General features: G+C 45.7%; 11 protein-coding genes across 11 annotated transcripts; 5 read left to right on the top strand and 6 right to left on the bottom strand.

Moving 5' to 3' along the window:
• Positions 1–5: 5 nt before the first annotated feature.
• Positions 6–932, bottom strand: MOB2 (Mob2p; the record flags this gene model as incomplete). The annotated part of the gene is made up of 2 exons (XM_037282585.1): positions 6–828; positions 913–932. The coding sequence occupies 2 exons, from the start codon at positions 930–932 to the stop codon at positions 6–8; spliced, it is 843 nt and encodes a 280-aa protein (XP_037138480.1).
• Positions 933–1,077: 145 nt separating this feature from the next.
• On the bottom strand, positions 1,078–2,037 carry BMT6 (25S rRNA (uracil2843-N3)-methyltransferase; the record flags this gene model as incomplete). Its single annotated transcript, XM_037282584.1, has 1 exon — positions 1,078–2,037. One exon carries the CDS (start codon positions 2,035–2,037, stop codon positions 1,078–1,080), a length of 960 nt encoding a protein of 319 aa, XP_037138479.1.
• Positions 2,038–2,201: 164 nt separating this feature from the next.
• Positions 2,202–2,831, bottom strand: HG536_0B06710 (60S ribosomal protein eL22; the record flags this gene model as incomplete). Its single annotated transcript, XM_037282583.1, has 2 exons — positions 2,202–2,549; positions 2,820–2,831. 2 exons carry the CDS (start codon positions 2,829–2,831, stop codon positions 2,202–2,204), a joined length of 360 nt encoding a protein of 119 aa, XP_037138478.1.
• A 371-nt stretch (positions 2,832–3,202) lies between these two features.
• Positions 3,203–6,247, top strand: MIL1 (Mil1p; the record flags this gene model as incomplete). Its single annotated transcript, XM_037282582.1, has 1 exon — positions 3,203–6,247. One exon carries the CDS (start codon positions 3,203–3,205, stop codon positions 6,245–6,247), a length of 3,045 nt encoding a protein of 1,014 aa, XP_037138477.1.
• Positions 6,248–6,397: 150 nt separating this feature from the next.
• On the bottom strand, positions 6,398–8,185 carry FRS1 (phenylalanine--tRNA ligase subunit beta; the record flags this gene model as incomplete). The annotated part of the gene is made up of 1 exon (XM_037282581.1): positions 6,398–8,185. One exon carries the CDS (start codon positions 8,183–8,185, stop codon positions 6,398–6,400), a length of 1,788 nt encoding a protein of 595 aa, XP_037138476.1.
• A 240-nt stretch (positions 8,186–8,425) lies between these two features.
• On the bottom strand, positions 8,426–13,225 carry RIM15 (protein kinase RIM15; the record flags this gene model as incomplete). Its single annotated transcript, XM_037282580.1, has 1 exon — positions 8,426–13,225. One exon carries the CDS (start codon positions 13,223–13,225, stop codon positions 8,426–8,428), a length of 4,800 nt encoding a protein of 1,599 aa, XP_037138475.1.
• Positions 13,226–13,692: 467 nt separating this feature from the next.
• On the top strand, positions 13,693–14,523 carry REX2 (Rex2p; the record flags this gene model as incomplete). The annotated part of the gene is made up of 1 exon (XM_037282579.1): positions 13,693–14,523. One exon carries the CDS (start codon positions 13,693–13,695, stop codon positions 14,521–14,523), a length of 831 nt encoding a protein of 276 aa, XP_037138474.1.
• A 181-nt stretch (positions 14,524–14,704) lies between these two features.
• Positions 14,705–15,301, top strand: HAC1 (transcription factor HAC1; the record flags this gene model as incomplete). The annotated part of the gene is made up of 1 exon (XM_037282578.1): positions 14,705–15,301. The coding sequence occupies one exon, from the start codon at positions 14,705–14,707 to the stop codon at positions 15,299–15,301; it is 597 nt and encodes a 198-aa protein (XP_037138473.1).
• Positions 15,302–16,270: 969 nt separating this feature from the next.
• HG536_0B06650 (uncharacterized protein) lies at positions 16,271–17,059 on the top strand (the record flags this gene model as incomplete). Its single annotated transcript, XM_037282577.1, has 1 exon — positions 16,271–17,059. The coding sequence occupies one exon, from the start codon at positions 16,271–16,273 to the stop codon at positions 17,057–17,059; it is 789 nt and encodes a 262-aa protein (XP_037138472.1).
• A 216-nt stretch (positions 17,060–17,275) lies between these two features.
• SHM2 (glycine hydroxymethyltransferase SHM2) lies at positions 17,276–18,685 on the top strand (the record flags this gene model as incomplete). The annotated part of the gene is made up of 1 exon (XM_037282576.1): positions 17,276–18,685. The coding sequence occupies one exon, from the start codon at positions 17,276–17,278 to the stop codon at positions 18,683–18,685; it is 1,410 nt and encodes a 469-aa protein (XP_037138471.1).
• Positions 18,686–18,899: 214 nt separating this feature from the next.
• MNL2 (putative mannosidase MNL2) lies at positions 18,900–21,242 on the bottom strand (the record flags this gene model as incomplete). Its single annotated transcript, XM_037282575.1, has 1 exon — positions 18,900–21,242. The coding sequence occupies one exon, from the start codon at positions 21,240–21,242 to the stop codon at positions 18,900–18,902; it is 2,343 nt and encodes a 780-aa protein (XP_037138470.1).
• Positions 21,243–21,368: the final 126 nt, after the last annotated feature.

Genomic DNA, 21,368 nt, shown 5'->3' with positions numbered 1-21,368 from the left:
TCCGATCATATAATCTTCCCTTGAGCTTCCAGGCTTTCGATGAGTGGTAGAAGCGGATACATTTCCTTCCTCTCGATGATGTTGAACTCCTTCGAAAAGCTTATAAAATGTGCAAAGAATGAGTTCCAGTGTGCTTCCAAGGAAAGATGAACAATTTTATCAAAATGATGATGGTACATATGTGCGAATATTCTGAACAACTGTATCATGATTCTCTGGATATCTTTTAGAAAATTCTGCGGAAACGGGATTCCATTTTTCGTGGGAAATAGGCTTTTGTCATTCACCTTATTGTTAATCCATGTCAATGCCAGATCAATGTACTGGCTAGCTGGCAGGGAAACCTGCCTGTTATTTGCGTCCAACCAAAGGTAGTCGGTGTGAGGGCCTGCGTTCATCGTTGGATATACATCAGGCGTCACGTATTCTGCAATGACACCGTAGAATTGGTTCAGATTCGTGAAGAACTCAAAGACGTTAAGGGCTATCCATTCACCCACATGGACGTATTTGGGCAGTTGCACGATGGTCTTGAAGGATCCTTTCACGAGAGCTGTTCTAACAAACGGTTCGCTCAAAAACATAATCTGCTGAGAATCACATCTTTCGGGCGAATGTTCTATCGAATGCCGGTGCTGCTGTTGCTGCTGGTGTTGAAGTGATGCGACGCTGGCCTGCGAGTGTCTTGAAGGAGACTGATTTCTCCGCAATGATATTCTTGATCCACTATTATGCGATGTGGAATACACATTATTTATTGGAGGAGCTGGGGAATTCGCTAAATTATGCGGTTGGATCTTATTCTTCTTCGAATTGCGACCAAAGCCTCTGTAATGATAAAAGTTGCAAATTGTTAGTATTTAACGCTTCTTCGAGCTGCAAATTTCGCAAACGCTCCAACAGCACACATACTTGAAGTTAAAGAAAGACATCGCTCGTTACCAGCCAGTAGAATAGCAACAGTGAGCTATCTTTAATTCCCAACGACGGTGAACATTCAATAACCATAGCTTTAAGTCGTTAGATGCGTGTCTGTTGATCTGCCGTCCAACGTGATGATAATACCATCTTTAAGCTTCATATCTTCTTATAAAGTCTATAAAAGATCCTGCTATTCTCGAGCTTCATCGGATAATCAATCTTGGGATCGCATCTGTACCATATGCTGTCGTTCTGGTGGACAAGCTGCCACGGCCCAGCGGAATCCTGGCCTTTCTTGCCCAGTAGAATGGTGTCGATGAGGAACTGGATGGGGAACTTCTTGGTCCCCACAGTAATGTGAGAGTAACTTCCTGCACTCTCTGTGATCAGCAGGTAGCAGCCAGGGCTACAGAATTGGTTGAATTTTTGCAGAAGCCTTATGCTTTGCTGTTTATTCTCTGCGAACAGCTCGTTGGTGGTGAACAGTAAGGTGATGAGATTCAGCTCGGACAATGCCAGTCGATCCTCAGACATCTGGAGAATATCGTTGTGGCTGAATTGCACACGAAAATGCTGAGCTTCGCCAGCATACAGCCACCGTTCTTGAATTGTGCGCTGTAACTTGTCGACGACGACAGACCAGTCGCTGATATCAACGACGTGAATGTTTAGTGATTTCTTGGGTGACGAGGACGGCCTGGAGGTCGAATATTTATTGGAAAATTCTCTCGAAGGGGTGAATAGGCTTGCCAATGCCACGAGTTCACCTCCGGCACCGCCGCCTACGCACAGGATCTTTTGGTCGCACTCGTGGCATTGAACTACTTGTACAATCTCTTTAAAATGGGCAAACAAAGAAGCGTACGCCGTGGCACGAGATGGCGACCATCTGCAACAGTACGATACCCTCTTTTCCTCGCTGTTGAACGCCGAAATGTAGTCCCTGTTGTAAAGGTCTGTTTTCACCTTCTGTATCTGAGACTGCAGCTCATCGAGAGCATCCGTCCCATACAATTCGTTGCCGAAAGCTACTTTGAAGAGATCAATTATCTCCTGTGGCGGCAAAGTTTCCTGGTTATGTACTTCTAGCAGACCAGACGGGGTCTCAGCACTCATTTCCTTCGTCTGCTGGCGAATACAGGATTTTGAATAATTTGAAGCCCCCGATCATTAATACTAATATACAAAGTTACAGAAAACAGCAGTCGTCCTAAGAAAATAACAAATTAGATTAAAATTACAGTTTAAAAAAGCATACTGATGACCGAATTTTATCTAATTTACTCTTCATCTTCTTCGTCCTCTGGGGTGACCTGGTAGAAGGCCAACTTGTACTGGTTGGTCTTGTAGGAGACGAATCTGATCCAGTCTCTCAACTGGTTCTTCTTCAAGTACTTCTTTGTTAGGTACTTCAAGTACTTACCAGAGAACTTGGTGGTGGAAACAATGGTGACGACGGAGCCATCTTCCTCAACGGTGACATCGTTACCCAAGTTACCAACAGCACCGTCGACCTTGATGTGGTCGATCAAGTACTTGGCGTAGGAAGCTGGGTCAAACACGCCGTTTTCAACTGGAGAGGAGACATCAACAGTGAAGGTCTTGGTGATCTTTTGCTTTCTGGAAGTCTAAAATAACCACGGCAAGGCGGAAATTGTTAGTAACTTATCTTGAAAACCACCATCCCGGTTACAATTTGCCTACTGCTATTAACAATCACTTCTTCGAGTGAATTTTTAAAATACAGAAAAGCAAACTTCAATTGACATAGAATTGTACATCACACTCTATGAAATAAAGTTTTCATCTCCAGAAGCTCCTGTTTAACAGTAATAGACCCATGTACCGATACTCAACAACACCCTTACAGTATTGTTAATGCCACATCAACGACATACGTTTGGAGCCATTGTTTCTCGTTGTCTTGCTTGTCTTAGTAGTAGCCGATGTGCAGTAACATCGCTATATGGCAATTCTTGAAATTATATATGCTTGAAACTTTCGCGTCACAAATTGAGTTTGCGTCATTCGTCCTGGTACAAGAAAGTCTCAAATATGTGGGTGTTAGGATGCACTATTCGGAATGTACGGATGTAAATTCTGGGAACAGTCACTCCAGAGCCCTACTTTTCGAAGCCCTGGAGATCAATAATAAGCTATCCTGGAGTATGGCAACATATAGTAATCCTAGTCAACGCCTCTAAAGCTGTCTCCCAAGGCGTTGGAAGCCCTTTAAAAGGTCAGGTAGGATACTTCGTCATATTGGCGAAGCAGCCGGGTTATGTCGGACTTGGACGAAGGTCTAGAGTTTGAATTGAAGGGACTGAAGTTGGCTTCTAAGCAGAATAAGCGAGATGAAGAGCCTGCAGGTACAGGTGAAGAAACTGTAAACGATGTAAGGACGACTGTGAGAGAACAGAATGTGTTAGATCAGACTTCCGAAGAGCAAACGACTGAGCATCAGGCGTTTAGCGATGATTCTGTACCGTTAGAAGCCGCAAAAGCAGATGGGAAAGCTAAAGAGGAAGAGGCTTTTGAGACTCTGGGATTACCAGAAGAAGCTGATCCTGAATTAGATTCAGACTCGGAAGAAGAGGGCTGGAAAGAGATGGAAGCTATTGCTTCTTTTAATGTTTATAATGACAAAGGCGAACTAGAACTCAGAACGTATCAGACACAGACCGCACATACGTCTTCGCAAGAGGCACTTCCAGGAAGTGCGAGTCGTAATACGGCTAGCCCAAATGGCACGTTTGGCTACACTAAGATAGCCGCGGAGGAACAGGCTCAGAGGTCGCAGAGGACTAACAGGAAAACCGACTTTTTGTTCGATCGCAAGGCCTTAAAGCAACTGGGCAACGCCGATGCTTCTGCCGGAAGCAGCGTTTCGGCCTTATCAATCCCATCCGATGACGAAAAAGAGAAAGAGCTCTATGACGAGTTTGAAGAGGACGTTGAACCTATGAGCGATGTTAATGCAGACAGCCAGCTGAACGTTACCAAAAATTTGTTAGGAGAGATGGAGAAATATGCTTATGTGGGAGCTGTTAGTGTACTAGCCAACCAAATGTGTACGGAGCTGGCAGAACTTTGTCTGTGCGTGGACATCAAATCTCACCGTAAACTAGCTCAAAGATTGCAATTTGTTCAAAGAGACACTGCTCAATGGAAAAGTTATGTTCTGAGTAGCTTGTATGAGCATTTGCAAATTTCGGAGCAAGAGGTTCGCATGATTGAGAAATTGTCAATGCATGGCGTGCGACTTGAAGATTTGTGCAGGTGTTTGAGGACCACACAAGATATCGAAAACCCATTTGGTGATGTCTCTAAAAATGATGGTAAGGAACACGACGAGGAGAATTTTACTGCTGGAGATGAAGATGAAGCTGGCGCTGGAGCTGTTGATAAGAGCAGCGATGACGAAGCCGTAAATAAGGAAACCACTGTTTCCAATGAACACTTATGTCCCAAGAAAGTTGTCGCTCCAGAAAATGTAAGAGATAAAGAACATATCAAGGTTGATGTCGCTTGGACAATTATATGTGACCTCTTTTTGATCTTGCTCCGGGATGCTTGCTACGACGCTCGATCTAGGACTTTGCTTCAAAAGTTTGCTAATATACTCAACGTATCGAACTTGGAGATCTGTGAGTTTGAAAGGCGTGTCACCAATTATCTTGATATGGAGCAGTCGACTGAGAATCAGGAATGGAACGAAGTGAAACACATGAAAGAAAGGCGGAGGAAAAGAAGGAAGAAGAAAATGTGTTATGTGGGACTTGCAATGGTTGGTGGCTCCCTGATCTTGGGTTTAAGTGGTGGATTGTTGGCACCCGTAATCGGTGCAGGAATAGCTGCTGGTCTTTCGACGATCGGCATAGGTGGAGCCACGGGCTTTCTGACAGGTGCAGGGGGAACAGCCGTGGTCGCACTTACTAGCACAGCGATCGGAGGGAATATTGGAGCAAAAGGCATGAGGAGAAGAATGGGCAGTGTCAGAACGTTTGAATTTCGCCCGCTGCATAATAATCGTCAACTCAATTTGATAATCAGCGTGTCGGGCTGGATGATTGGCAATGATGATGATGTACGTCTGCCTTACTCCACCGTCGATCCGGTGGAGGGTGACTTATATGCTTTGCATTGGGAACCAGAAATGCTGAAATCCATAGGTCAAACAATCAATATTGTAGCCAATGAGCTTTTCACCCAAGCAGTGCAGCAAGTCCTGGGGGCAACAATTCTAACAGCTTTTATTTCAGCTATCCAATGGCCTATGGGCTTGTCAAAACTTGGCTATATCTTGGATAATCCCTGGAGTGTCTCTCTGGATCGAGCGTGGGCGGCTGGTCTCATTTTGGCCGACACACTCATGTCGAGAAATTTAGGCCAACGCCCAGTTACACTCATGGGCTTTTCTCTTGGGTCGAGGGTCATTTTCTCCTGCCTTGTTGAATTGAGTCGAAAGAAAGCACTAGGGCTTGTTGAGAACGTATTCATATTTGGTACTCCCGTAGTCAAGAAGAAAGAGCATTTGGTGATGGCACGATCCGCTGTGAGCGGAAGATTTGTGAATGCTTTTTCGGGTAGGGACTGGATGCTTGCTTATTTGTTTCGTGCTGCTGCAGGGGGATTTAGTAAAGTTATGGGGATTGCCCCAATTGAGAACATTGAGGGCATGGAAAACTTCGATTGTACTGAGATTGTGGATGGCCATTTAGCTTACCGTAAAAACATGCCTAAGTTACTAAAGAAGCTTGGCATAGAGGTTGTCAGTGAGGAGTTTGTTGAGATTGAAGAAACGGTAGATCCCGAGCAGCTGAAACGTAAAAGGCAGCTAATTCATGACGTCGATGCTGCTCATAAGAAATTGCAGGAAAAGAAGAAGGATAACGGATGGATGCCAAAATGGTTAAAACCCAAAAAGTCCAAATGGCGTTCAATGGTAGAAGACGCAGTGGAGGAAGGAGCATCGCTCGAAACAGTGGAATCAGATGTCCGAAAAGTTGAGGAGGATAAACCGAAGAAGAAAGACAATGCTTTGGTTGACCACGGAGCACTAATGCGAGAATTGCAGAAAATAAAGGCTGCACTCAGAGAGGAACAGCTGCAGTCACAAATTAGTACAGACGGGGAAGTGATGCAGAATTCCAGCTCTACGAAGGAGACAGCAGTTGAAGGAATTAAGGGATCACCGTCTGCCACAACACCTCAAAGCCCTAACAATTTCCAACTACTGAGTGCTGGTAGACCAATCCTCCCTGAGGACGATGAAGTCTATGGGCAAAAGAAAGACATCGTCTTCAATTTTTCGGATGACTTTTAGAAGTCGTCTTTTTGGTTTAATTCTTTGTAATTTAAGCATTTATAGAAACGGCATCAAAAATGATATGTTAATCTGTTCCGAGCGGAGGAAGTAAAAGAGATCCAGAAAACTAGAGTATATTATCTTTTCATTTATCAAGCTCTAAATATTCTACAAGAAAACTTCGGCGTTCAGCTCAACATAAGAAGCGGCATATGGGATGTCGAAGTTGTTCATCACTTCAGGATGCAAAACACCAATATGACCAATTTTTCTAGGGTCCTCACCTTCCTTATGTCTAAACATAACCTTGGCCCCTCTACCAGGAAAGTATGTTGGCAAAGAGCTATCCTCTTCTATCCAGTAACCTCTTGATGTCGAAGATGAACCATAGTCTGGTAGCCACTGCGTTCTAAATGTTTGCATGATTTTTCCAAGCAAACCTTGAATTGTTTCGAACCCAGAAGCTTTACCAACATAGATGGCACCCCAGTGGCGTTCGTTGTAAGCCTTTCTTTCTATATCGCCATTCTTGAACACCACATCCCCGGTCTCGAAGACCTTAATGGGTAGGGAATGTTTTCTGTTCTCTTTCACTGTCTTCAGAATGCCTGGAAGAAGAGAAGTTCTTACAACTTGATATTCCAATGTCTTTGGATTTGCCAATTTAACCACTTGTTTTCCGTCATCCTCCAATCTTAAAAATTTGAAGTTCTCATCGTGAGAACATAGCGTCAGAGGTAGGACTTCCAGCCACGTCGCCTGTGAAGAAGCGACTCTGAATATATCTGATATCTTGTTAATTGGCAATGCCGATGCTATGAAATTAGCGTTAGACAAGTTTCCACCCCTTGGCATGTTATCGAAACCGTAGCCAACAGCAGCGTCTTCCATAATGTCACAGGGATGCAAAATATCTGGTCTTGTAATTGGGATACTAACCTGTAAAGTGTTTTCAACATCTGGAGACTTTCTAGCGTGCAAAGACATTTTCTTCAAGCAAGAAATAATTTCTTCTGGAGAAAGCTCTAGACCCAAAGCGGAATTGATATACTCAATTGAAACGTCCATTTGTCTTTCATCGAAGTTCGGGGTTACTCTGGACCTAGCATTGTGTTCCGAAACAATTTCGACGGGCTCCACGGTGAAAGCTTCATCACAGTAGCGTGAAAACATCGCCACTAGTTGATCTAGGACAATCTCAGCCTTTGTGAAATCTGTTGCAGTAATTTCGATAAAGACGTTGCGCGTTTCCAACGAGATTTTACTGTGCTCAGAGTTGATCAATGGAGGCAGTGAGCAAACGACGTTGTTGGCATCAGTGATAACCGGATAGACTGGTGAATCCTCGATAATATGGACAAAACGACCCAAATTGCTTTTCTGACCTGGCTGCTTGTAAAACTCAATCAATTCAGCAGCGTCAAACTCTTTCGTTTGATTTAGAGGAATGAATTTAATCTCCTTTGGAGGTAATGCCTGATAACGAAAGGGACCTTTAATGGTATCCAAGTCGTGCGTTCCCATTGCGACAAGACTTCTATTTCTGCATATATTCGAATGTAGTTTATCTTGCAAAGCAATGAAAGATGCATAAGATCTTTCCGTAAACTTAATATTTCTTAAGATTGCAGCAGCAGCATGCGGTCTAATTTGCTCGGTGGAAGGTTCGACGACCAATTTGGTAGTTGGCTTGAGAAGCTTGTACTTTGGTGTTTCAGATCTGCCCAGATATTCGTTTAAGGATTGTGCGATACCTTCAATACACAACAGATCATAACGGTTGGCTCCGATTTCGATCTTCAGTTCAGGTTCTTCATTATTCTTCAATGCTTCTTCTGTGGTATCCTCATCTAGTTCAATGCCAAATTGGAAACACAATTCATCGAATTCCTTGTTATCATACTCTTTTCCCAACAATTCAAATAATTGTTTCTTGTTCACAGATACGGTAGGCATGATAGGAAACTTCTAACCGTAACAATGATTAAGGACTCAAACTCAAGTACGATTCAATACAATGGCAATGGAGATGGTGAACGGTTAACTCATAATTTGTATGCTCAATGCGATCTCTGTAGCTGAACTGACCGTCGAAAAATTTTACACGTGGAAAGTGATGATCAAACTCCATCGCCAAGCAACAGCTCAAGATGCCTACTGAGCTTAGAAGAATGGTCGATGGAGGATCGCAGCGGATCACTGGCTGAATTCGCTGTCACTCACGATAGTGTCTTCTTGTTTCTCGACCTTTTCGAGGGCGTACTTGGCGGCGACTTTGCGCAATTGATCATAATTGACAGGTTTCTCGAGGACGTCATCGAAGACGTTACCGTTCACAGCTTCTTGATAGTAATTGGTCACAGCGACCACTGGGGTGGTCGCATTAATGCCGTTCGTTTGCTTGAGTAGTTTCACTATGTCCACAGCACCGAGCTTAGGCAGTTTTAGAGCAGTTATTATGAGATCAAATTTAATACCACTGGTCGCTCTGCTGACTAGCTCGTCGCCGGCACCGACGCTGACTACGGTGCACCCCAATGATTCTAAATCCTTTGTAACACGGTACCTATGGATCGGAATTGGCTCGCATACTAAAACGTCCATACGATAATTTAAGTCGCTGCTGGCAGAGCTCTTACGACCACTACGCCTTCTGTAACGTAGCGAGTTGACCTTCAGTATGGCTGCTAGACGATCGTTCTCTTCAGCAGATATGTCGCCAGAGCTGGTTCTTTGAGAAGAACATTTTGTCGTCAACCTCGTGCGTACGGAGTTTGATGAGGCTGCTGGAGCAAACGTAGGAGAAGTAGGCGACGTGACATTGGAGGGCGAAAGCGGTGATCGGATCTTGGTGCTCGACGGTGACTCGTCGTTCCACGGCATGAAATAGCTGCTAGCTGGAGTTTGTACATTGTTGTCACCGCTGCCTTTCCTCGACAATCCGGCCGTTTCGATGCTGATACTAAGATCTGGAGAGGAAGATCCGAAGTAGGGAGAGTCTGAGGTGCTAGTAGGCTTACCGCAAACGGGTGAACCCGTAGCTGAGACTTTACCGGTTCTGGTTTTGCAGTTTGAACTATCAGACGATGAGCTGATATACGATACAGATGAGGCCCGACGATGGACCCCAACGCTGTCTGTCATGTGCTTACTTTTCAACCTGTTAATAGCATCTTTGTTGGCTTTGTCCAAGGCAGACAGATTTCTAAAATAAAATGACCCAAATTCCGTCTGAGAATCATTAAGCTTACTTATCCTGCGATCGCGCATATGAGGAGGAATCGCCAGAGGCATGTGCTTAACTGGCAAGGATGAACGGCTGCTATTTTCGGGGGAAACTGATTCTAGCACAGAAGAAATGCTTAGTTTGTTGACAGGTGTGTTGACAATACTCACAGGGTTGTTGCTGGAAGCAGTAGAGGGCGTTTTTTTGATGTTTTCATCTGCATATAAAAGTTGGCCGAAACCAGTCGGTGCGTCAGCACTAGGCAAAGGAGCACTAGGTACATCATCTTCATCACCAAAGTCCTCTAGAATGGCCCCTCTTAAATCGAAGTAGTCGGTATCCTCTGGATGTTCAACGGCGGGGACAAATGACGCTTCTTCTTCATAAACGTTCTCCCAGTCCACGTCCTTGAAATAAGGATGATCCTTTATCTCCTGGGCACCGTTGAAGCCAAGTCTTTTTGAAGGGTCTACAACTAATAGCCTCTCTATCAAGTCCTTGGCGTGTGAAGACTCAAAAGCTAATTTATCCTCAGGGGACGAGAAGTCCGGCCACTCGATGACCCCAGATAAAATATTGGTAAACACCTTCTCTGGCGAACTAGCATGAAATGGAGGATATCCGAAAATCAGCTCGAATAATATACATCCAACAGACCACCAATCGCAGGTATCATCCTCGCCTGTACCTTCGATGGTCTCAGGAGCAAGGTAGTCTGGTGTTCCAAAAAAATTCATTTCTTGCCTGGAATCGTCTGGATTGAATAAAGCCAAATCGCTCGGTGTGCTTAGATCAACAGGCATATCTGTCGAGCCACTTCGACCCTGAAAAGAACCAACCAGTGGCGGGGTTGGTGTGGTGGATCGTGACGGGTTCATGAAAGAAAACGACATCTGAGAATCACTGCGATGTAAAGCAGATATTTCGTTGCTAAGGTGAAAGTTGGCGGGTGAATCGATAGGAGGCTTCTCATAAGAGCCTTCTTTCAGAATATGAGGCGAGCAATGCGCTTCTATATTCTCCTGCTTGATGGAATTCTGTCTACTGCGTGGTGGCACTTTGCTACCGCTGTGATTGCTGCAATTTGTGGATGTGCTACTTCTCTTTCGATTGTGACCGGTGACATTTTTGGACTCAATAGGGCTTCCAGAGATGCCATAACTGGATGAAAGACTCAATCGGGTCGAAGGTGGATTGTGTTGATGCCTGCGAACCAGACCGGCTCTGGACAGACCGAAATCAGTCAGCTTAACATGTCCGTTACTGTCGATTAATAAATTGTCCGGCTTCAAATCATGATGAATGATTCCAAGCTGATGCATGTCCTCAACTCCAACAATTACTTCGCTAATGTATTGCTTAGTCCATTCGCTAGGTAAGCTTCCCATCATTTTAATAAGTGCAGCAAGATCACCGCCAGGCAGATATTCCATTACCAGGAAAAGGTTATCTTTGTTTTGGAAGGATGCAAAAAGCCGAGCAACGTACGGTTTATCGCTTTGGACCATCATAATTGCTCGCTCAGATTTAACATTCGTAATTTGATTCTTTGCAATCATATCCGACTTTTTCAGTACTTTGATTGCAAAGTACTCACCGGTAAGTTTCTTGCGAGAGAGATAGACACTACCATAAGCGCCTTTGCTTATTGGTTTGAGAATATCGTAATCTCTTATACTGGGGGTAGAGTTTTTTAATTGGTTGGTAGCAAGTAGCAATGGAGAAAGTGGCTGCTTGGGTATGCTCAACAAGTTAGGATGCTGCTCGGGAGTTAAATAATCTTTGGCTGAAGCAAATGGTGACACAATGGGTGATCTTTCTTGGTTAAGCTTGGTGCTGCTACTCTTTCGGGACATTTGAGCAGCAGTTAACGAGTGAGGCAGAGGTGAGTTTCTCCCAGGAGTAAGAGAGATCGTCGATTTTAACTTCGGCACTATTGAAGAGCCAGTAGTGTGCTGTCTGTTGGAAATAAGTGCCGGAAGAGAGCTTTGACTGGATTCTGAATTCTCAACAATCTCGCCATCGACCTGTTCGTCTTTCTTGGACTCCAGGCTATAATATCCGCTTGGGGACTGAGAGGGATGACTTTCAATCCTTTGCTTTGGTGTTAAAGATCTAGAAAGCGAACCGCTATGACCTGTACCTAAGTCATGTTCCCCATTTCTTCGTCCTTGTCTTTGGGTGTGTCGGATTGTTGTATCCTTGGAGCTTGTTTCTGCAATCTGATCATTCACCAGATATGAAGGAGCAAAGATCTCACTTTGTTGGACACGATGTGGTTGCGGAGAGGCAATTTTGACATTTGAAATTGCACTAAGAGCTGGTTCTGCCGTCCTCGCCGATGACGATTGTTCGATCACAGTGTCACTGATTGCACAAGATGAAGCAGATGGTAATTTTTCATCATCAAGTACTGAGTTCTTATGACCACCAGAATTCTCCTCACTAATGATACCGAGTTCTTTTCCGTCATAATCAGTATAAAGACCAGCGTTCATCCTGTTATTCTCAATTTGGAGCAGAATGAGTTGTAAAACCCAATTATTGACTTCATTTTTTATTCTTAGAGAGTACGTCATCGCATTATCCAGTCTCAAAATAGCGTCGACCTTTTTCTTGGCGAGGTCAACGGTATCTGAGACCAATAAATTTAGTCCTTCGTCCTGGCTTAATTCTTCTTTCATAGACAATTGCCAATTTTGAACATTTTCTATATTCCATTTAGAATTTGGTGAAAAATCGTAAGCTCCCATAGAGGTGCTTTGGGTCAAGTTCATTGGATTAGCTAGTAAGGCTTCCGTGGAGATGTCTTCATTTTGATGAACACGCATTTCGCTTTGATTTATGTCAATGGCAATCTCACAGAGTTCCTGGAGTTGTGCCACGATCCTCTCGGTAGTGCGTGATCGCATATTTATTGGCAAACTCTTGTACTCGGTAAGCGATTCGCTCTGAAGCAGAGCTAGCTGCTCAACCAAATTGTCATGTAATAGGTGCAGAAAGGAATCAATTCTGTGTTCGCAGATGCAGTTACGGGAATGAGCTTCCAACCACCACGCCGGCACAAAGGTCTCACAAACTCTGCAAAGCTCCATCTTTGGCGAAGGCAGATTTGTCTCGTATAATATTTGATCGAACTCTATGGCTTTCAAATACTCTGCAAAGATAGTGGCACCAAACCCTAGCCTTTTGATCAGGTCCGGCGGCAACGTCACTTCCAGCTCGTTCTCTACCAGGAACGGCTGGAACGGTTTGACCGTCCACATGGAATGCGTAAAAAGTTGTGTTGAATTGTCGCGAAGCAGGATCCCGCAAGCTTCCAAAGTCATAATATTATCTTCCTCGATGGCGACGTCCGTTCGCCCATTATCGTTATTGTCATCGTTCTCGTTAGTAGTATCTAGTTCATAATCCGCGTCTTTATCCTCATTCTTGTCACTGGTGAGCACATTGAAAGTCACCGTATAGCTCACGTTCTCATTAGACAGCATCATCTCCATGGCTCTATGGAACACATGTTTATCTTGCTCCGAACCTACGATCAGCTCAGAAATCTGCGAGGTGCTTCTTGGACCCACAATCTTGTCCCAAAGCTCAGAGAGGTACCGTATTGTGCCATCTTGGTCCAATTCCAGTAGCATAACCGGATTCTTTTCAGTTGCAAGCTGCAAATATCTATCATAGTTCGAAGAAGTCGTAGACCGGCTGGATGTTGACGATTTGGTACGCAACAGGAGCGAGCCCTGGTCTTCACCACTAGGATTATCCATCGACAGCACTAATCTGAGGGTCACAGCACAAATCCTAAAATCAAAGCAAGGGATACACGATAATAATGGTCTCAGTTATTCGCTTCAAAGCACCAATGCGAATTGGATGTCGATAAATACGCAGTCCTGATCACTGTGAGCATGAAATAGACGCTAATCCTTCTCTCTAATCGACTAACGATGTAGTTACGGAGTATGTCTTGATTTCGATTTCTAGTGCAAGGCGGGACGAGCGCAAACAGTTTACCAACAGTTAAGAGAAGAGAACAACGAAAGCTTTCGTAGTCAGTCCTCTGGTCCTTATCAGGGTCCAAGAAGACCACAATGGCTATAAACATCGCATCTTGCTGCTTCTGCCATTGTCTTTACCTTGCTATTCTGCGCTCTGTAGTGAAAAATTTCGACCAGTTACGGTGCAATGACTTAGTACATTGTGTGCTAAGCTTGGTCTCAATTGCTTGGTTCTCATGCTCTTTTGTGCATTCACCGCGGGTACGAGGTCGTTTGCTAGAATACAAGCCAGGAACTTGAGCTTATACAAGGGACGCAACAGGTACTTAGAGAAACGAGTGATGAACGGGTTCGCAGAGACAAAACCGGTGTCCAGCCCGCTGGTGTGGATAGACTGTGAGATGACCGGTCTGAACCATCACAGCGACAGAATTATAGAGGTGTGCTGCGTTGTGACGGACGGAAATCTTGAGATAGTGCAGGACAACTGCTACGAGAGCGTGATCCACTACGATGCGAAGGTCATGGAGTCGATGAACGAGTGGTGCATCGAGCACCACGGTGCCAGCGGCTTGACCAAGAAGGTGCTTGAGAGTGACAAGTCCCGCGAGCAGGTGGAGCAGGAGTTGCTGCAGTTCATCAAGAAATACGTTCCTGAGCCCCGAGTTGGAGTGCTTGCTGGCAATTCGGTTCATATGGACCGGCTGTTCATGTTGAAGGAGTTTCCCAGAGTGATAGACCACCTTTTCTACCGTCTGGTCGACGTGAGTTCCATCATGGAGGTGTGTTCGAGACACAACCCTGCGTTGGCCCGCTTGGCGCCCAGAAAGAAGCAGACTCACACGGCCAAGAGCGACATACTCGAGAGCATCGAGCAGTTGCGATGGTACAGAAGCCACTATCTCAAGAGCGAACAAGAGACCGCTGATTTCGTGAAGGAGCGTACTGCCCAAGAAGAGAGCTCAGTAGAGCCGTCGCAGGAGAAGCGTGTCGGTAGCCCAGGCGACGTAGAGGCCACCGTGGAGAACCCGGAAGAGCCTGAGGTCAAGAAGCCTCGTAAACTCTAGCTCTCAAAGCCTTCGACTACGCCTTCTTGCACACCTCGTGCAGAACGACACGGCTGAAGAATATATAAAGGCGCCTCTCCGACCACCGTGTCCTCGCTCGTCCTTCTCTTCAGAAGAAAGCAAGGACAAAGGCAACAGCCACTGAGGGGGGGATTGGAAGCCTGGCTTATTAGTTAGCAGTATGGAACAAAAACATCTAGAGATACCGGACGATTTCAAGGTAACCTTGCCACCAAGAAAGAGGGCCAGGACCAAGGAGGAGAAAGAACAAAGAAGGATCGAGAGGATTCTCCGGAACCGCAAGGCCGCGCACCACAGCAGAGAGAAGAAGAGGATGCATTTGCAACTCCTGGAACACAAATGCGACGTGATGGAGCGGCTTCTGGCGTGTATTGGTAACCTCGACGACGTCGTTCTCGACGAGGGCCGTGAACTGTTACAAGAGTACAGGTCGATGACCAGCGATGGTGAGAAGGAGGAAGCGGTGCCCAACGGGCAAGCCTCGGGCTGCGGGAGCGGCGCTGAGGACGGCCAATCACCACCGCAGACCGCATTGACTCCGGTCAGTTTTGTCAACGACGAAGAAAAGGCAGACCAGGGCTGGGACCTGCTGCTGACGAAGTCGCAGCAACTCAGCGAACCGGTTCCGGTCTTCGACGAGTCAACTTTGGCTCCACCTCTCCTGTGGTTGGCCGGTAACGAGGAGAGCTCATTTGAATTCGACGATTGGCGTAATCCAGCAGTGATTACAGCTTTTACAGCGTTAGCTTTGAGGTGAAAGCGTGGAAATCCCCCCTCGTCCTTCACAAGATCCCACGCTTGGTGCCTCGAAGCTAGTCGCTTGCACTGTCCGAAGCGCAGTCAAGTTTAATGTCATTTGAGCTCGACTCTTTCGCCGTATGATCCTCCAGGAGTGGTGACCGTCCCAATCCGGCGCGCCCACCGGCTGCGACGTTTGGGAGAGAGCCGCACTGGCTCGACAGTTCGTTATATCCTAGTTAAGTACTTTATATACAGCTGAATAAACGTCATGTGATGGAAGCCATTGCTCCGAGAAGCTTGTCATTAAGGTTGTCATTAAGGTCATTTGTTTCTCGGAGTTATCCCCGGTCTAGTTAGTCTATATATACAGGCGTCTACGTCGTGTATGGCAGCAATCTTGTTCTCAATGGCTTCTTAGGAGTGGCAGATACGTAACACAATGACATCTGACACCTTACTGATTCCAGGACCCATCTTTCTGAGCGAGAACGTTCAGAAGGCGCTCGACTGTCCATCGCTGAGCCACACAGGCCCTGAATTCACTGCCATTTTCCAGAGGGTTCTCCAGAACTGTAGAAAACTGTTCAAGGCCCACGACACCGAGGGCCAACCGATTGTCTTGGCTGGATCCGGGACTCTGGGATGGGACGTTGCAGCGGCAAACTTGGTTTATCCAGAGGAAGACGTGCTGGTTCTCTCGACGGGGTTCTTTGGAGACTCGTTTGCGGAGTGTTTGGAGCTTTACGGCGCCAGGGTCGATAAGCTAGTCGCTCCTTCTGGGGGAGCAGGTGCCGCTGGAGGAGGTGGAAAAGGCGCTGCGGAGCAAGTCTTACAAGGCTATAACAATCACCCATGTCGATACCTCTACCGGCGTCCTGAGCGACGTGAAAGCGGTCGCCGAGCTGACTCGCTCTGTTGCGCCCACTACGCTCGTCCTCGTCGATGGCGTGTGCTCCATCGGGTGTGAGGAGTTCGAGTTCGAGAAATGGGGCATCGACTACTGCTTAACGGCGTCTCAAAAGGCCGTTGGCGCCCCACCCGGGCTCAGCATCTCGATGATCAGCCCAAGAGCACTGCAGTATGCCCGCTCGCCCGCCGCCAAGACTCGCTCTTTCTTCGCTTCCCTGCCAAAATGGATCCCGATCATGCAATCTTACGAGTCTGGCAAGGGAGCGTATTTCGCCACTCCCGCAATCCAGCTGATCAACAGCCTGGACGTCGCTCTGAAGGAGCTGCTCGCCGACTCGCTCGAGACCCGCTGGGCCAAACACAAGGAAACAAGCGATTGGCTCAAAAACAAGCTTGTCAACACCCTGAAGCTGAAACTGGTCACCAGCTACCCTTCGCAAGACGCAGCCCACGGACTGACCGCCTTCTACGTCGACGAGCCCGCGAAGCTCATCTCCTACCTCAAGCAGAACGGTGTCGTCATAGCAGGAGGCATATACAAGCCAATTGCCTCCAAGTACGTGCGAATCGGACACATGGGAGAGTCAGCCTGCAACGAGCAGTTGCACCATATCTCAAGATGCTACGAACTTATCTGCTCCCAGCTAGGCTAGACTGCAACTACTGCCCATTGGCTACGTCGCCAAGCATTGAGCTGAAGCCAAAACAGGAGTCAAGACCCCCAGAGAAGTCACTATTCATGCCTGGATTAAAATTCCAGCTTATTAGTGTTCAGTCCAATAAAGCGATATTGAAAAATTTTTCGATGACTCGTATGCCCACTAACAGAACAGGGAATAACGACTGGCATTGGCGAGAATCGTAGTGAGCTCGTCCTCCACAGTGATCGATAGTGCAATTAATTATCGATTGAATTTTTTATATTGACTGCTATCATTCCAGGCTACATCCGATTTTTCTTTCTTTTAATTACACTTGTACCCCTTTCGTTGTGTATATAATTTGAAGGTTTTGCTGATATCTGATATCTACCTGGTCGAAAAGATTGCACACCACTAAGCCTACTATAGCTGAATTAACAATGCCATACGCTTTATCCGAGAGCCACAAGAAATTAGTCTCTTCTCACTTGAGTGAGAGCGATCCTGAGGTTGAGCAGATCATCAAGGATGAAATCGACAGACAAAAGCACTCTGTTGTGTTGATTGCGTCTGAGAACTTTACTTCCACTGCAGTTTTCGATGCTTTGGGAACGCCAATGTGTAACAAGTACTCCGAAGGCTACCCAGGTGCACGTTACTACGGTGGTAACGAGCACATCGACCGTATGGAGTTGCTGTGCCAGAAGAGAGCGTTGGAGGCATTCAACTTGACTCCCGACAGATGGGGCGTTAATGTGCAAACGTTGTCTGGTTCTCCAGCTAATCTGCAAGTGTACCAGGCTTTGATGAAGCCACATGAGAGATTGATGGGTTTGTACTTGCCAGACGGTGGCCACTTGTCGCACGGTTACGCTACCGAAAACAGAAAGATCTCTGCTGTGTCTACCTACTTTGAGTCTTTCCCATACAGAGTCGACCCAACCACCGGTATCATCGACTATGACACCTTGGAGAAGAACGCCATCTTGTACAGACCAAAGGTCTTGGTCGCCGGTACTTCTGCGTACTGTCGTTTGATCGATTACAAGAGAATGAGAGAAATCGCTGACAAGTGCGGTGCCTACTTGATGGTCGACATGGCTCACATTTCCGGTTTGATCGCCGCCGGTGTCATCCCATCTCCTTTCGAATATGCTGACGTTGTCACCACCACCACCCACAAGTCTTTGAGAGGTCCTCGTGGTGCTATGATCTTCTTCAGAAGAGGTGTCAGAAGCGTCAACCCAAAGACCGGTAAGGAAGTTCTTTACGACTTGGAGAACCCAATCAACTTCTCTGTCTTCCCTGGCCACCAAGGTGGTCCACACAACCACACCATCTCCGCCTTGGCAACTGCTTTGAAGCAAGCCAACACCCAGGAATTCAAGGAGTATCAAACTCAAGTGTTGAAAAACGCCAAGGTCTTGGAAAATGAATTCAAGAAGGCAGGCTACAGACTGGTTTCTGACGGTACTGACTCCCACATGGTTTTGGTCTCTCTAAGAGAACAAGGTGTCGACGGCGCTCGTACCGAATACGTTTGTGAAAAGATCAACATCGCGTTGAACAAGAACTCCATCCCAGGTGATAAATCTGCTTTGGTGCCAGGTGGTGTTCGTATTGGTGCCCCAGCTATGACCACCAGAGGTATGGGTGAGGATGACTTCCGCAAGATCGTTTACTACATCAACGAGGCAGTTAACTTCGCCAGAGAAACTCAACAATCTTTGCCAAAGGAGGCTAACAGATTGAAGGACTTCAAGGCTAAGATCGACGAAGGTTCTGACAAGTTGGCACAATTGAAGGAAGAAATTTACAACTGGGCTGGTGAATATCCATTGCCTGTGTAATTCCCCCAACACTTTTGAAACTGGTTTTTCATGATAGTATTTTCAACAAATTATCTTGTTCTTACTTGGCAATATCTTCAACTTTTTAGCATGAAATGGGCCTCAAGCTTATTTGAAACCAGGTCAAGTCGGCTGTTTGTATAATATTTTGCTTATGAGCCCATTCATAACTTTCATTTACGTATATACTGAATCATAATCTCAACATTAATAACTAAAGGTGATTTTCTCCTCCGGTACTGCTCAATAGATGTCCTCCGGCAGTGAAGACATACTCATCGAAAGGCAGATACGAGCTGTCTGAGAATAATAAATAAAAATACTTCAAAGTTTGTGATAGCCATACGCTTGAAGCTAAACTGCGTCCGTTGTCATGAAGCTCACTAACTTTCCAAACTCCCTTAGCTCCACCGTTCAAATTTTGCAAATTATCGACTGTAGTTCTAAACATCTCCCGTCCCATGGTTCTCCATTTGGAATCGCCTGTCATCCTGTATAAATACAAGACAGATTCAATAGCGCTCGGAGCTAGCAACCTCATAGGCCCCATTTTATTCAGCCAAAGCGGCCTTTGAGGGTCATGCTTCCATTGCTTGCTCTGAACTTCAACTTCCAAATCGCCAACTTCATAGATAGCGGGTCCTTCCTTCACGGCAAATGCAACTACGGTTTGTCGTGCTCCGTTAGTATTCTTCCCATTGGTTATCGCAATATCATCCTGATGCACAACTTCTGATCTTGAGGACTCTAAATTATAATAAAAGCCGTCATTAGCCCTCTGGATTTTCAACTGTGAATCAAATGAGCAGTCACTATTTTCACAGGGATCCATGTAGAGCTCACTAGGTTGCAGGCCTCCAAAAAGTTCCATGAGCTGGAAACAACCGCTAGTTAAGTTCGAAGCGAAATTAATGTAATCTGGCCTGCCAAACACTCTAGAACCTAATACTAATGTACTCGCCAAAGAACATCTTTCAAACTTCATATCATAGTGTCTTGTAACTTCAATATGCAGTTCGTTGGTTGCTGGTGATGCTCGGCGTTTGGTTCTTAATGATGAAATCATTGTAATGTTTTCATTCAGTGGTGTAGAAGGACAAAAGGCCATAAAACCCCTCACAGAGTCCATAGCTTTGACGAACACCTGCTTTGAACTATGCAGATCTTGAACGTCGGCAGCCTTTGTTAGAATGTCCTGCGATTTGGTGCTTTTGTCGTCAACACTTGAAGCTCGATCCCCCTTCGTAGAATGCTGATCGTCAGTGACCTGTAGTATATCGTTACCTTTCAGCAGCTGGTAAGACTTCACTAAATTAGAGAACGTTGATTGCGAAGAGGCGTCCATGTTAAACAGTTGCTCGGATCTGATCCCGTCATCATTGAGGCTAACAAGTTTACCAGTTTGTTGGCAATGAATGAGCTGCAAATTTTCGTCTATACTCTTCATCCCGTTTAAATCGGTCAAGTGTTTTCCCAGCTGCACCTTGTCAGAGGAAATCAATGAGCAACCAGAAGCGTCCAATTGAACAGGAAAGAGATGGCTCAAATCGAATTCATCGAGCGACGACATTATTGTGCGATAGACCCTTTGAGCTGCATCATAGTACTTATTTTTGCGCGTCAGTTGAGATAATCTGATAAACTCAAGCGTCATGCTTGTCAAACGGCCAACATCTGAGTTCTTGTAGGGAAACTTATTATTAAGTTTTGATTTCCAGAAGTACTGCAAGACAGGAACTCTATTCGGTGTATCAAATGCTCTCAGAAGAAAATCTGCCACTTCTGTTGCCTTTTCTAATAGTTCAGTGTTCATCGAAAGTTCATAAGCGGATAGTAAGCCTCCCAAAGCTCTGGAACCTACGTCGGGCACGTCGATAATCTCCACAGAGAACGGCGGCAGCGTAAAATCAATATTGTATATAACCTTGACCGCGCTGTCAAACTTCTCGATCTGGCCCATTATATAGAGCGAGTCAAGCGAATCGATTAACGAAAGTGGCCAGTCGTACTCTGATACCTTGTCGATCAATTCCTGCTGGCTCCAGGAGTTCACAAAGAGCTCCCGTATCTTAGAGAGCATCTCAGGATCCTCAAGGCCATCGTCTTCGAAATGATCACTTTGAATTCTAAACTCCGGCCCGTCAGGAGAATTAACAGGAAGTGATGCTTCATTGAGTACTGGATATTTTTCCTTGTGCGTTGCCAGAGCATTCAAGTCTAAGTCATTAAAGGTCTCTAGCAATTTGGATGGATCTTTCGATGGTTCAGATACCAGTAATGGAAAGTATTTGTTCTTCTCGTGCAAAACCTTCAAATCAGTAGCAGCAAGCTCCGTTATCTCGTTGCTGGTGTCTCCCCTGGCATCGGAGATTCCAGCCTTACCTTCAAATCTTGATCCAGCATTAATGGAAGGCGTGTACTCGTTCTCAGCCTTTGAATTCAACATGTCCAGCTCATTCTCAAAGGTGTAGTAAAAGAGCAACGAAACAGTAACAATCAAGACCAGCACCGATCGCAGTCTTCTTATTGAGGATCGAATTATCTTGGACAGAGACATTGAGTCCTCAGACCTACTTCACGTAGGCTTTTCATTGTGCAGCTCATGGGAGTTATTCAAGATCTACGCTGACGCTTGACACAGATCGGTATATTGTTGACAATACAGAATGCGTAATAGGGCAAA

This window comes from Torulaspora globosa, chromosome 2, assembly GCF_014133895.1.
Source record: "Torulaspora globosa chromosome 2, complete sequence".
Lineage (NCBI taxonomy): Eukaryota > Fungi > Ascomycota > Saccharomycetes > Saccharomycetales > Saccharomycetaceae > Torulaspora > Torulaspora globosa.
The sequence above is the reverse complement of the archived record's forward strand: the minus strand, read 5'-3'. Positions and strand labels throughout refer to the sequence as shown.